This window comes from Arvicola amphibius, chromosome 8 (genome assembly GCF_903992535.2).
Source record: "Arvicola amphibius chromosome 8, mArvAmp1.2, whole genome shotgun sequence".
Classification (NCBI taxonomy): Eukaryota; Metazoa; Chordata; class Mammalia; order Rodentia; family Cricetidae; genus Arvicola; species Arvicola amphibius.
Window position 1 is genome coordinate 104,847,733 of NC_052054.1, and position 11,490 is coordinate 104,859,222.

General features: G+C 52.4%; 1 protein-coding gene across 1 annotated transcript; it reads right to left on the bottom strand.

Moving 5' to 3' along the window:
• Nucleotides 1–727: 727 nt before the first annotated feature.
• On the bottom strand, nucleotides 728–6,106 carry Chrng (cholinergic receptor nicotinic gamma subunit). The gene is made up of 12 exons (XM_038340161.1): nucleotides 6,052–6,106; nucleotides 5,756–5,895; nucleotides 5,625–5,669; nucleotides 5,352–5,461; nucleotides 4,585–4,740; nucleotides 3,808–3,905; nucleotides 2,941–3,141; nucleotides 2,664–2,778; nucleotides 2,321–2,435; nucleotides 1,488–1,704; nucleotides 1,185–1,318; nucleotides 728–901 (listed from the first exon to the last, which is right to left on the bottom strand). Exons 1-12 carry the CDS (start codon nucleotides 6,104–6,106, stop codon nucleotides 728–730), a joined length of 1,560 nt encoding a protein of 519 aa, XP_038196089.1.
• Between the last annotated feature and the right edge of the window lie 5,384 nt (nucleotides 6,107–11,490).

Sequence of the window (11,490 nt, forward strand, 5' to 3'; positions counted from 1 at the left end):
CTAGTGCTGGGATTAAAGGTGTGCTCCACCACACCCAGCACTGGTTCCCTTCTTTTAAGAGAGTTCCCACATCGCCTACCTCCTTCTTTCAGAGAAGATTCACAAAAGGGGAGATATTGGAGCTGGAGTGATGGCTTAGTGGTTAAGAACACCTGCTGCTTTTGTAGGGGACATGAGTTCAGTTCCCAGCACCTATTGTTTAGTTTTTCACTGCCACCTGTGACTCCAACTCCAGGGTTCTGACCCCTTTGTTGGCCTCCAAAGGGCACCTTCACTCGTGGACACACAACCCACTCCCCGCACACACAGACATCTAGTTAAAAATAATAATTATACATCTTACAAAGAGGCAGGAGGAAATGTTCTCAGGCCTCAAAGGGTAAGACCTTACCCAGCCAAGGACAGAAGGCAAAGCAGAGTCCTTAGGGTTTCGAAGTGACTTGGAGTCAGTAACGCTCTGCTGAAGTGAGAGCGATGTAGGAAGTGGAAGACTGGTGACTGCAGGGGCCAGCCATTGCCACGTGGATGCTGGGCCCAGAGTCATGAACGGCCACACCCATTGCCAACCGCTTCAGAACTCCCCCTCTCTCTTTATTTCTGTCTCTCCTCCCAGGGATGTTTGGGTATATCCCAAGGAGCACACTCAAGATCCCAACCCAGAACACAGCTTCATAGACAGCATGGCCCATATATAACTGATTCCAGGGTCCAGGAGTGATTGGTTGGCTCAGTCTGGCAAAGGCAAGTAGGGGCGGGGGTCTCCAGGGAATGGCAGGTCAGGCACCCGATTATAGTGGGCCATCAGGAAGATGCCAGCCGTGCCGCAGATGAGGAGGGAGAGCATGGCCAGGAAACAGACGCGGTCCAGCACGCGGCCCACCAGGAGCCACTCCTCATTCCCCTGAGGGCAACAACACACTGAGGGGTGGAGGTGCAGGGGCAGCGTCTAGCCTGGGTTCTGTCTTTCACTGTTAGGTCCACAGCTGGCCTCCATTCCCTGCTCTTCAGCCTTCTCACCTCTGTCTAAGTACCAACCTGTCCCCTTTCATGGTATCCGTCCCATTGCTCACTCCCCCTCCCACTTCCAAGATCTGCTTTTTCTGTCCCCAGAGCTAAGCTGGACACCCCATTGGTCCCGTCCCCATACTGCGCTAGAGCACTTGACCACCCTGCCCCAAGCTTACACTGTCAAAGTGACTCTGCTGGCGCCGGGCACGGGCCATGAGGTTACAGGCCTCCACGCAGGCCTGGATGGCTGGGGAGGCTTGCTTCAGGCTGCCACAGAACTCCAGGCTCTGCCTCATTTCTGGCCCATTTTCTGATGGGAAAATAGTCAGTGGAAGAGAGCTAGCAGGGCTGTGGGGTCTCCCCAGAGACCTGGCCCCGCCTCTCCAACTTGAACACCTGCTCAGCATTTATCTGCTGTGCCCAGCTCTGTCTTAATTAACTGGACAGGACTGTCCTCAGTAGCACCCCTTGGACCTCACCTAGCTTCTCTAGTGCAGCTTGCACCAATCCATTGCGCTGCCTCTGTCTGAAGAGGAGTTCACTGCGTGGGAGATAGAGGCCCCCTTCCTCCCGAGTTGTGATGGGCCACCCTGAGGAGGAGCCATTCTGGAGCTGCAACCGGGCATCCTGGACAGCAGCGGGGCCCCGTGGGCGCACATGCATCCGTAACAGCTGGGGCAGGAGCCTCAGGAACACCTGTAGAGGGTTTGTTCTGGTAGGCCCTCCCTTGGGCAGCCAGGGCAAGCTTGGGAATACAAACAGGAGACGGGCATGAGGGGTCGTACCTCAGGGGCAGCAACTGGGTCCTGGTACTACTTTCTCCAGGACACAGGACCAGTGCTCTGAGCTTTCAGAATCACCAGAGCACTTTTCTCAGACTCTTACCCTCTGCTTCCTGCTAGAATAGCCTAGGCTACTGGAACGTACCTAGGGAATCTACATTTGCAGCACGGTTCTGAGCTCTCTACTACAGGTGGGCTGCAGAGCACACAGACAGCTAGGACAGAACCCTCTTTCCTCTGCTTTCTGAGAATGGGTAATATTGGGTAAGCTGCCTAACCTCTCTGTGTCTCCGTCTTCTTATCTGTTTAATGGAGATGATACACCAACGCCCTCTTAAGGGATTTTATGAATGTTGAAGAAGTTAGTACCCGTAATATATCCCTGGGCACTGATATCATTTGCCTATTTTAGACGTGAAGATACGTATGGCATAGATGCTGAATTAGAGAGTAGGGACAGGGATGTGGAGTGAGTCATGTGTGATTGGGAAGGACAGATGGATGCCCAAGGGGACAGGAAAGTGCCTTGCCTTGCGGACCCCCCGGGCCATGGAGTGTGTGTGTGGGGACCTCAAGGACACATTGAGAACCACCACAGAGTTCACGACGATGAGGATGGTCACCACCATGAGGAAGGTCAGGTACCTGTCCAGGGTCAGGCAAGCAGGAGGCTGGGTATCCGTTAGGCACCTCATACCCAGGTGCCACCCACCCTGCTTCCCTCGAGTCCCCTGGTAGAAGGTCATGACAAATGCCCCAGGAAGGGAAGGGGGTACTGGGGATATAGCCCACTGCCAGAACATGTGCTTAGCAAGGCTCCACCCCCTGTATGGGTGGTGAGGGGTGGGAAACAGGTGTGAGGACTGGCCTTACTTGCTGATGAGCGGCACTGCCTGGGAGGTCTCAGGCACCTTCTTGGCCACGAGGAAAAGGAAGACAGTCTGGGCCAGGAGCACGTTGATGGCCACTGTGCATTTCTGGCCGCCCGCTGCCCATGACCAAGATGACCTCAGAGCAGGTCCCCCCCCCCACACACCCCCTGAGAAATCCCTTACCCTACAGGGAGCCCACTACCCTTGTCCTGGGGTTGTGTGCCACCCTGTGCCATGACCCATCAGGCCTGGCCTCCCCCTCCCACGGGCCCAGGTACCCTTGGCAGGAAGGAAGTAGATGAGGATGGCGACGGAGGAAATGAGCACGCAGGGGGCGATGATGTTGATGACGTAGAAGAGGGGCTTGCGCTGGATGAGCAGGTAGAAAACCACTTTTTGGTGGCCTGCCTCCTCTGCTGGCGCCACAGAGTCCAGTAGCATCTTGGCTGGTCGATGCCGGATGGCCCATTCTCCATTTTCTGTGGTGAGCACAGGGAATGTGACCTGGGTAAATGTGTGGCTGGAACAGGCAAGTCTCAGGGGCACAGTGGGGTAGAGACTGAATATTGATCAATTATTGTAGGAAAGGTGAGAACTTCACTGGATCCTTTTTCACATGTACATGTGGCATATGTATACATACATATACATGTGCATGCATACACTCACATATGTGTAGATGCATGTGGATGTGTGGATGCATGTGTGTGTTTGTAGTGTATATACATAGAAGCCAGAGATTGACTTCAGGTATATTCCTCAATCACTCTTTACCTTTTATCTTGAGATACAGTCTGTCCCTTGAATCCCTTGTTTCCGTTTGCCTTGTGCAGGGTAGGCTGCCACTTCTAAGCAGCGTTTATGTGGGCTCTGGAGACCTGAATTCTGGTACGTACAGTAAGTGCTCTACCCGACAGAGCCATCTCCCCAGATCGCCTGCCTTTCTCTTTTAAGGTAGTCTCCCTGTGTAGCCTAGGCTAGCCTCAAACTTTCAATCCTCTGGAGGGTTGGGATCGCATACATGTGCATCATACCTGACTTTCTGTTGGGATCTTTTGAAAACCATATTCTGTGATACACCGCAGTTTTCATATTGAGGTATGAGGTATGGCCTTGGTCTAGCAGGGGTCCCCACATGGGGTTACCTGTGAAAGCCTCGGGGTCAATGAAGATCCACTCAATGACTTGTCCATCTTCCTGGCTCAGCTGCAAGTTTATCTCACTGGTGCTGTAAGTCTGAGACCTGTGGTCAGGAGTGAGGGTAAGGTGAAGCAAGGGAAACCTGCTCATGAGATCACACCCACAGTCATCTGAAGGCAGTTGTGGGCGTACACAGTGCCACATCCTTGGGTTCCCTATCAAGTCCCAGGGTAGCATGCAGGGGAACATGCCCGGCCAAAGGGTTCAGGGCTACTCTGTCCCTTCTACTGCTGCCAAAGACCGATGGGTAGAAATACAGACCTATCATAAGAGGACCCTTAGGGTCCTGCCAACTTCCCAAGTCCTCTTGGAATCCTTACAATTCCTCCCAAGATCACCATTCACAGCTTATGGATGAGGGAACTGAGACCCAGAGGTCCCAGGTGTAGCTCGGGTCACATGCTGGCTTTGGCCAGTCTTCTCTTTTCTGGGGACGTCTGCCTGTCTATGGTCCCATGTGTATGCCGGCATGCCTGTGTGTTCTTACCCACACACTCCAGACATTAATATCTCCCCTTGGGACAGAGGCAAGAAGCTGGAGCAGTGAAGAAGGATGGGTGAGAGGACTTAGCAGGAGGACACATTCAGGTGTCACCACCTGAGTGGAGACAGGTGATGGATCCAAGCCACCCGGCCTTGAGGTGCCTCTGATGCTGGTCCCTGCCACTACCCAGTCCCCCTCCTAGCTCCCTGAGGCTCCCCCACTCCATCAGTGGTCTCACTGGAAGACAAGAGAGCAGTTCTGCCAATCGAAGGGGAAGTAGGTGACAGAGATGGAGCAGGAGGAGCGGAAGATGGCAGGTGGCAGCCAGTAGATACAGCCGTCAGGGGACACGAGCACGTTGCAGTAGAGGGCCACCTCGAACACACCATCCACACTGTTCGCATAAGCCAGGATAAAGAACTGTGGGCAGAGATCCCACAGCCCCAGGCCAGCCCTCTGCCTTGCATGGATGAGATCTCAGAGCCCCAGTCCCCAGACTGCTACATTCCCGATGGGCGTTCATCTAGTAACACTCATGCATGGCCCCAGCAACCTCCCGATCACCTCTGCTCTGGACTGGAGATGAGTACCGAGAGCTGGGAGAGACAGCACCCCCACAACCACCCTGTAACCCTGGCTTCTCTTTCTCGGTATTAATAACTACAGTAATGGCAGAATAGCTAACATTATCAAGGTCTTGCAGAGTACCTCACCCTGGATGAACTATTTTTGTGTGTAGTAATAACCTCTCACCATTTCTCTGGCTGTTAAAATTATTGGTTCCTGATTTCAGGGATGGGAAAAGTCCATCCAGGTGGCTAACACACTACAGGAAGCCAGGACTAGAGTCAGGTCTGGTGCCCTGGACTAATATCTGTGCTTGGGGTCCTGCCCTCTGCCTGGCATCTCGCAGCACCCCGCTTTCCTCTTTTTTCCCCTATATCCAACTTTCTTCATCCTGCTGGACCTTGGTACCCTTCGTTTCCTGCCCAAGCCCCTCCTCACTTGTTCTCCAACACGATATCTGGCCTCCAGACCATGGTGGATGGTACCCTCAGTATCCACAGGCCTTCGTAGTCTTGTGGGTCCCAGCGCAGGCGATAATCACACCATTGCTATGGATAAAGAGGCAGTTGCCAAGCCTGTGCCCTGGGCTACATAGGGCTGGTGAATGGCAGGCCAGACTAGAGGGCCCAAGAGGTTGGGTGGAGGGCGGGGCACGGGGAAGGAATGATGACAATTGAAATAAGCAGAAAGATACAGCAGGTGAGTTCTTACCATTTCTATCCAGACGTTGGTTGTGAGGGCCTCTTCTCGCTCATTCTGGGGCACAGAGAGAGGGCTAAATCTCCTACACCTTCCCTCCCCGTAGAGCCTGGTGCCCATCATTTTCTCCTCCTGCAGCTTACCAGGGAGATGAGGTTGGTCAGGGTAAGCTTCAGGCTGACATTGACCACATCTGAGTCGTGCTCAGCAGGCCGCAGATGGGGGTCATAGTTTCTCATCAGGTCAGCAAACAGGCGCTCCTCTTGGTTGAGGCTCTGGACCCCTGCAACCGACAGGGAGACTCATTCCAGCGGAGTGGGAGACACAGAGGGACAGCACAGATGACTCCCAGACCCTCCATCCACCGTAGCCTTGCGGCCCTGATCTGTTCCTTCCACCCCCACCTCCCAATCAGGTCTCAGGTCCCCCCATGTCACACCCAGGCAGACAGCCAGCAGCGGCAGGAGGAACGGAGGTCCCTGGCCTCCATACATGGTGCCTCAGCTCTGCTCAGCGGCCGGTGGGACAGTACCTCTCTAGGTCTGGGGGTGGGGGTGGGGTAGGGTGGGCTGGCGTGTCATGTGTCAGCCGACGTTCCCATCCTAGCCATCCCTGCCAGCCCGAAGTGGCCCCACCAGCTGTCTGACCACAGCATTGTCAGCTGTTCCAGGATATGTCCAGTCTGGGCTCAGATTACCTGGACCAGTCAGGGGGACGAGGAACGGACTCGTCCCCAACAGAGACAGGACACCCTCAAAACTGTCTCAGCAGAGACGTCCTGCCCTCAAACGTAGTCACTTGAGTTGTGTAACTATTTTTTTCTTCAGCTCGGAGACTCCGCAAATGGCCAAGGACAGATGGATGTGGGAGGGGAGGTGGTGCTGAGGAGGCTGGTGGTGGCTGATCAGGGACCGTCATTCTGTCTTGGGGAGCTGTGAAGGTGTTGGGTAGGTGTGATTTCTACATGGGGTGCCTGTGATTTTAACTTAGTATCTCAACCCTCTCCCAGTAGTCCAGTGTCTCTGTGGGTCACTTGGTCCACTAGGTCAAGACGCAGGAATGAAGCACCTAAAGAGTGTCTAGTTTTTGATAGTGTCATATCCTGTTTTCATTTATAAGCACGTGGGGCTGCATCTTGGGAGGCTCGTGACCCATAGGCTACAGACTGGAGAAGAAGGCTGCATGGATATCACAAGACTATGGTATTGACAATCAGGGGACCATGACATCTTCCCCCCATGCCCTGAGACGGGACACAGAGACAGCAAGCTTTGTCATTAGGAGGGCTGGGAAGGGTCTCGAATGTGAGGGGTCCTTGTGACTAGGCTACCTGCGAGCAGTGGCTTGTCAGTAGGGCTGAAGTTCATAAAATCATCCAACAGATAATGGCGGGTCCCGTGAGAGGCTGGGGAGACCCAGGGATGTGTCAAGCCTCTTGGGAGACTCATGGGCCACTGGGGCAGGCAGGCCAGACTTAGGGGCAGGCAGGCCAGACTGACTTTAAGATGTGTGCCCCAGACTCAGAGGAGGGGAACTGCAGGGGAAAGGACTGGGGAATGAGCCCTAGCTACTTTTAGGCTTGTCACCGCTAAAGGGTGGGGTTGGAGCTGATCTAGGAGCAGGGACTTGCTGCTGGCTATGTCAGTACTTGGGCCACCTGTCATGTGGCCAGCTATACCCAGCAGTCTGGTCAGTGTGTATTAGTATTTGGCCCCTAAGTGCTACCACTTGGGAGCTTGCCCCAGGCAGAGGAGGACACTAGAAGACTATATCATTCACCCCACCAGATATTTGTGACATTGCAGTGTGTTTTATTTTCTATTTTATTATTTTTAAAGATTTATCTATTTATTTATCTATTTATTTATCTATTTATTTAGATATCTATCTATCTATCTATCTATCTATCTATCTATCCATCCATCCATTTATTTATTATGTATACAGTGTTGTGCCAGAAGAGGGCACCAGATCTCATTGTAGATGGTTTGTGAGTCACCATGTGCTTGCTGGGAATTGAACTCAGGACCTTTGGAAGAGCAGCCAGTGCTCTTAACCTCCGAGTCATCTCTCCAGCCCCGACTCAGAACCCGGCCCCCTGAAGGGCCCTAAGTCCTTCATATCCCACCTGGACCCTATGGATGGGGGCAGGGAGCAGTGGGTGACATTTGTCTTCTTCCTTCATCCCTCGTATTGACCCCTCTTCCACTGAGTTACCCTGTGGGTGGCTTGTCCTTGGTGCCAGATCTGCTCTGGGTCCCTGTTCCCTCTGAAAGCTTCTGCTTTCCTGTAAATACCTGGGGAGATGTTCTTTTCCTGAAGGGTCCAAAGTCGGAGGTTCCTTTCTACTTCAGAAGCCTCTGGCCCTCTCATTTGCTCTCTGGTGCCCCCCAAATATACTTCCTTCATTCTCTTCTTGGACATCAGTGTCTCTGAGTCAACTCCTGTCTGGTGCGCCTCTGCCAAAGATGAGCAGTGGTCTCTGTAGTTAGGAAGTGGTGTGAGCTGTGGCCATCTGCCGTTCCTCTACCCCACCCACCCTTTCCTTGCCATGAGTGTCTGGGAGAGAAAAGGGAGGGTAAACCTGCTCCCCCCACCTGCACCCACCCTTGCGCATGTACTGTGATGCCGCCCTACCTGCGAAGACTGTCACTTCTGCTTGTTCCCCCAGTGCTCTGGGAGAGAGGTCTGGGAGCTGGCTTGTCATTCTCTGCAGGGCGAGTCACTTAGGAGGGAGAGTCCAGTGTAGAGAGGGAAAGCCAACAAAGAAAAAAAAGCATTGTATAGATCTCTCTCTATCACAGCCGCGACTTTCTCGTCACCACCTATTCCAAAGGCTGGAATGGGCGACTAGTGACACCTCCTCCTCGGTACCCACGGGCTGAACAGGGTTCTTACGGAGTCAGTGCTGTACAAATACTTGTCATGCTTTATAGATCAACGAGTAAGAACAAGAAAAAGGCCAGGTGCTGGCGGCACACGCCTTCAATCCCAGCTCTCGGGAGGCAGAGGCAGGCGGATCTTTGTGAGTTCGAGGCCGGCCTGGTCTTCTGTGTACAATCCAGGCACCCATTTTTCATCTACACATTTTCAGTCTGTGACTGGCTCAGTCCGCAGATTCTGAATTTACAGATACGGCTCACACCCCATGGATCAGATCGTTACACGACTACATTGGTTCACCAAGGAGCCTGGCTTGTTGCTGTCTGCATGTTTGTTTATTGTTGACACATGCTAGCAGTATCGGGCAAGAGGAATCTCAGTTGAGAAAATGCCTCCATCCAGATTGCCTGTAGGCAAGTCTGTGGGGCATTTTCTTGATTAATTGCCAGATGGGAGTGAGACCAGCTCAGGAAAGGCAATGCCTCCCCAGGGTAGATGGTTCTGAATTGTGTAAGAAAGCAAGCTGAGGAAGCTGTGAACAAACAATCCAGTAAAACAGCACTCCTCCATGGCCTCTGCTTCAGTTCCTAACTCCAGGTTCCTGCCTTGAGTTCCTACCCTGATGTCCCTCTATGACGGTCTAAAACTGTAAGCTGAAATAAACCCTCTCCTCCCCAACCGCTCTGGGTCACAGCAACAGAAACCCTGACTAAGACCAGATGCTCCAGGGGTTCATAGGAAGGTTTTTAAAAAGTTTATATTATTATATAATTATGTGTTTGAGGGACCTGCACATGCTATGGCCATGGTGTGTGTGTGTGTGTGTGTGTGTGTGTGTGTGTGTGTAGGTCAGAAAGCAAAATTTTGTTTTTCAAGATGGGGTTTCTCAGCTAGCCCTGGATGTCCTGGAACTCACTCTGCAGATAAGACTGGCCTCGAACTCACAGATCCACCTGCTTCTCTCTCTCAAGTGAGCAACACTTGAGAATGTGTTCTCCCTTCTACTGCGGGTTTAGGGGGAATAAAACCTGGGTTGTCAGGCTTTTATGACAAAAGCTCTTGCTCACTGAGCTGTCTTACTTGCCTCCCACCTGTTTTTCAAAGCTTACAGTTTTTTTGGTAATTAATTAATTAATTAACTTTTGGAGACCGTCCTGTGTAGCCCAGGCTGGTCTCAAGCCAGCTATGTGGCTAAGGAAAAGCTGAGCTCCTAAGCTTCATGCCTCTGCCTTCCCAACTGCCAGGACTATTAGGCTGGGTTTGACTGGGATGCTGGAGATCAAACCCAGGGCCCTGTGCATACTAGATGATTGCTTCACCCCTCCCCCCCCCCCCCCCCGAGCTGGCGGGAAAGCTTTGCTTCATGATAAAAGGAACCAGAACGTAGATGTAAGATATGGAACTGTGGCCGGGCGGTGGTGGCGCACGCCTTTAATCCCAGCACTCGGGAGGCAGAGGCAGGTGGATCTCTGTGAGTTCGAGGCCAGCCTGGTCTACAAGAGCTAGTTCCAGGACAGGCTCTAAAAAAAAAGCTGCAGAGAAACCCTGTCTCGAAAAAAACCAAAAAAAAAAAAAAAAAAAAGAGAAAAGATGTGGAACTGTGGCAGTCAGCTCCCAACCTGAGGCAGCAAGCATGAGGAACAAGGTCAGGGAGATGTGGAAGTCAGTCTAGGTGGGCAAGAATTTGGGGTCTCTAGTTGCTATTATTATTATTATTATTATTATTTTGAAGGAAAGGACACCTGCTTGCTTCAGTTGTGTCTATGGTTCATTGCGTTTTGTCCTTGAAGCCTAGTTCACTCATAGCTGGTGTGCTATCCATTGAGAAGATTGGCAGTTCTACTGGACTGGGTAGTACAGGGTTACCCTACTGCCTCCTAGGAAGCTGGTTTTTGAATGTGACATCCTGGATCCCAAGGAGATGGTTCCAAGTCAACCGTGGAGGACCAGCCCTGACAGCACCTCAGGGTGCTGATGAGCTGCACAAAAGGCACCCTTGGTTGGGTGTGGCGTTTGGGGGCTGTCATCTTTGGAGAATTCGGTCTCAGCTGGGACGAGGAGGACCGTACTAGTCCTTGGACCTGCTGTCAGCAGCGCCACCTTGTGGCAGGATTCCAGCAGTGCCGCTGAACGGCAGAGAGAAGCAGCCAGTAATGGCAGAGATAGGGACCTCTTCCAGTTCTTTGTGTAGAGGGAAGGATGGGTAATTCTGGGGAGGCCTGGACTTCCTGCTTATCTGGTATGCATTGGATCAAGCTGCTTTTCCTGAACTTCATCTTGAGCTTGTATGGATGTAATTAGGGTCAGTTTGGGGCTGAAATGATTTTCCTTTTCCCCAGTCACGTCTCAAGATGCCAAACCTGACCTGCCGCTGTCAGGACCAAATGGTATCACCACTTCACTCTGAGGAAATACATTGAGCTGTGATGACCTTACCTCTGTACAACAAGGAGGTGACTAATTGGGTCATTGTCACCTGTCTGCTACAATAGGATGCAGGAATCCTGGGCACAAAACCCCTCTGACCTGTGTCCTGCAACCCAAGCCCACAAATGATGACCAGGACAAGAAATGATCCTTGGAGTTCCCTAAGTTCCTAGAACACAGGTCCTTTTACCCCAGTAAGCAGAATCGGTGTTAACAGCTTGTGAATGGGGCTTAGAGCATGCATAGTGCAGATGAAGACCCTGAAGCTAAGGGTTGGGGTGCAGCTTACTGATGGGGATGCTCGTGCAGGCCCATGGGTCCCACCCCCAGCATCATCAAAAAGGTAAAACCAAGGCTATGACAGGCGTGGCAGGGCTCCGAAGACCATACCGTGAGTGAAACAAACCACCACAGACTCTGCTCCCCCAAATGCATGTATTATCCCTCCCAACTCTGAGGGTCCAGAACTTGGAAACAGCTCAGCTCTCATCTGGAGGTCCTACCATGTTCTACCGGAAAGACCCCCTTTCCGGTTTACCCACCCCCGTGGCTGCTGTTAGGGGAACGT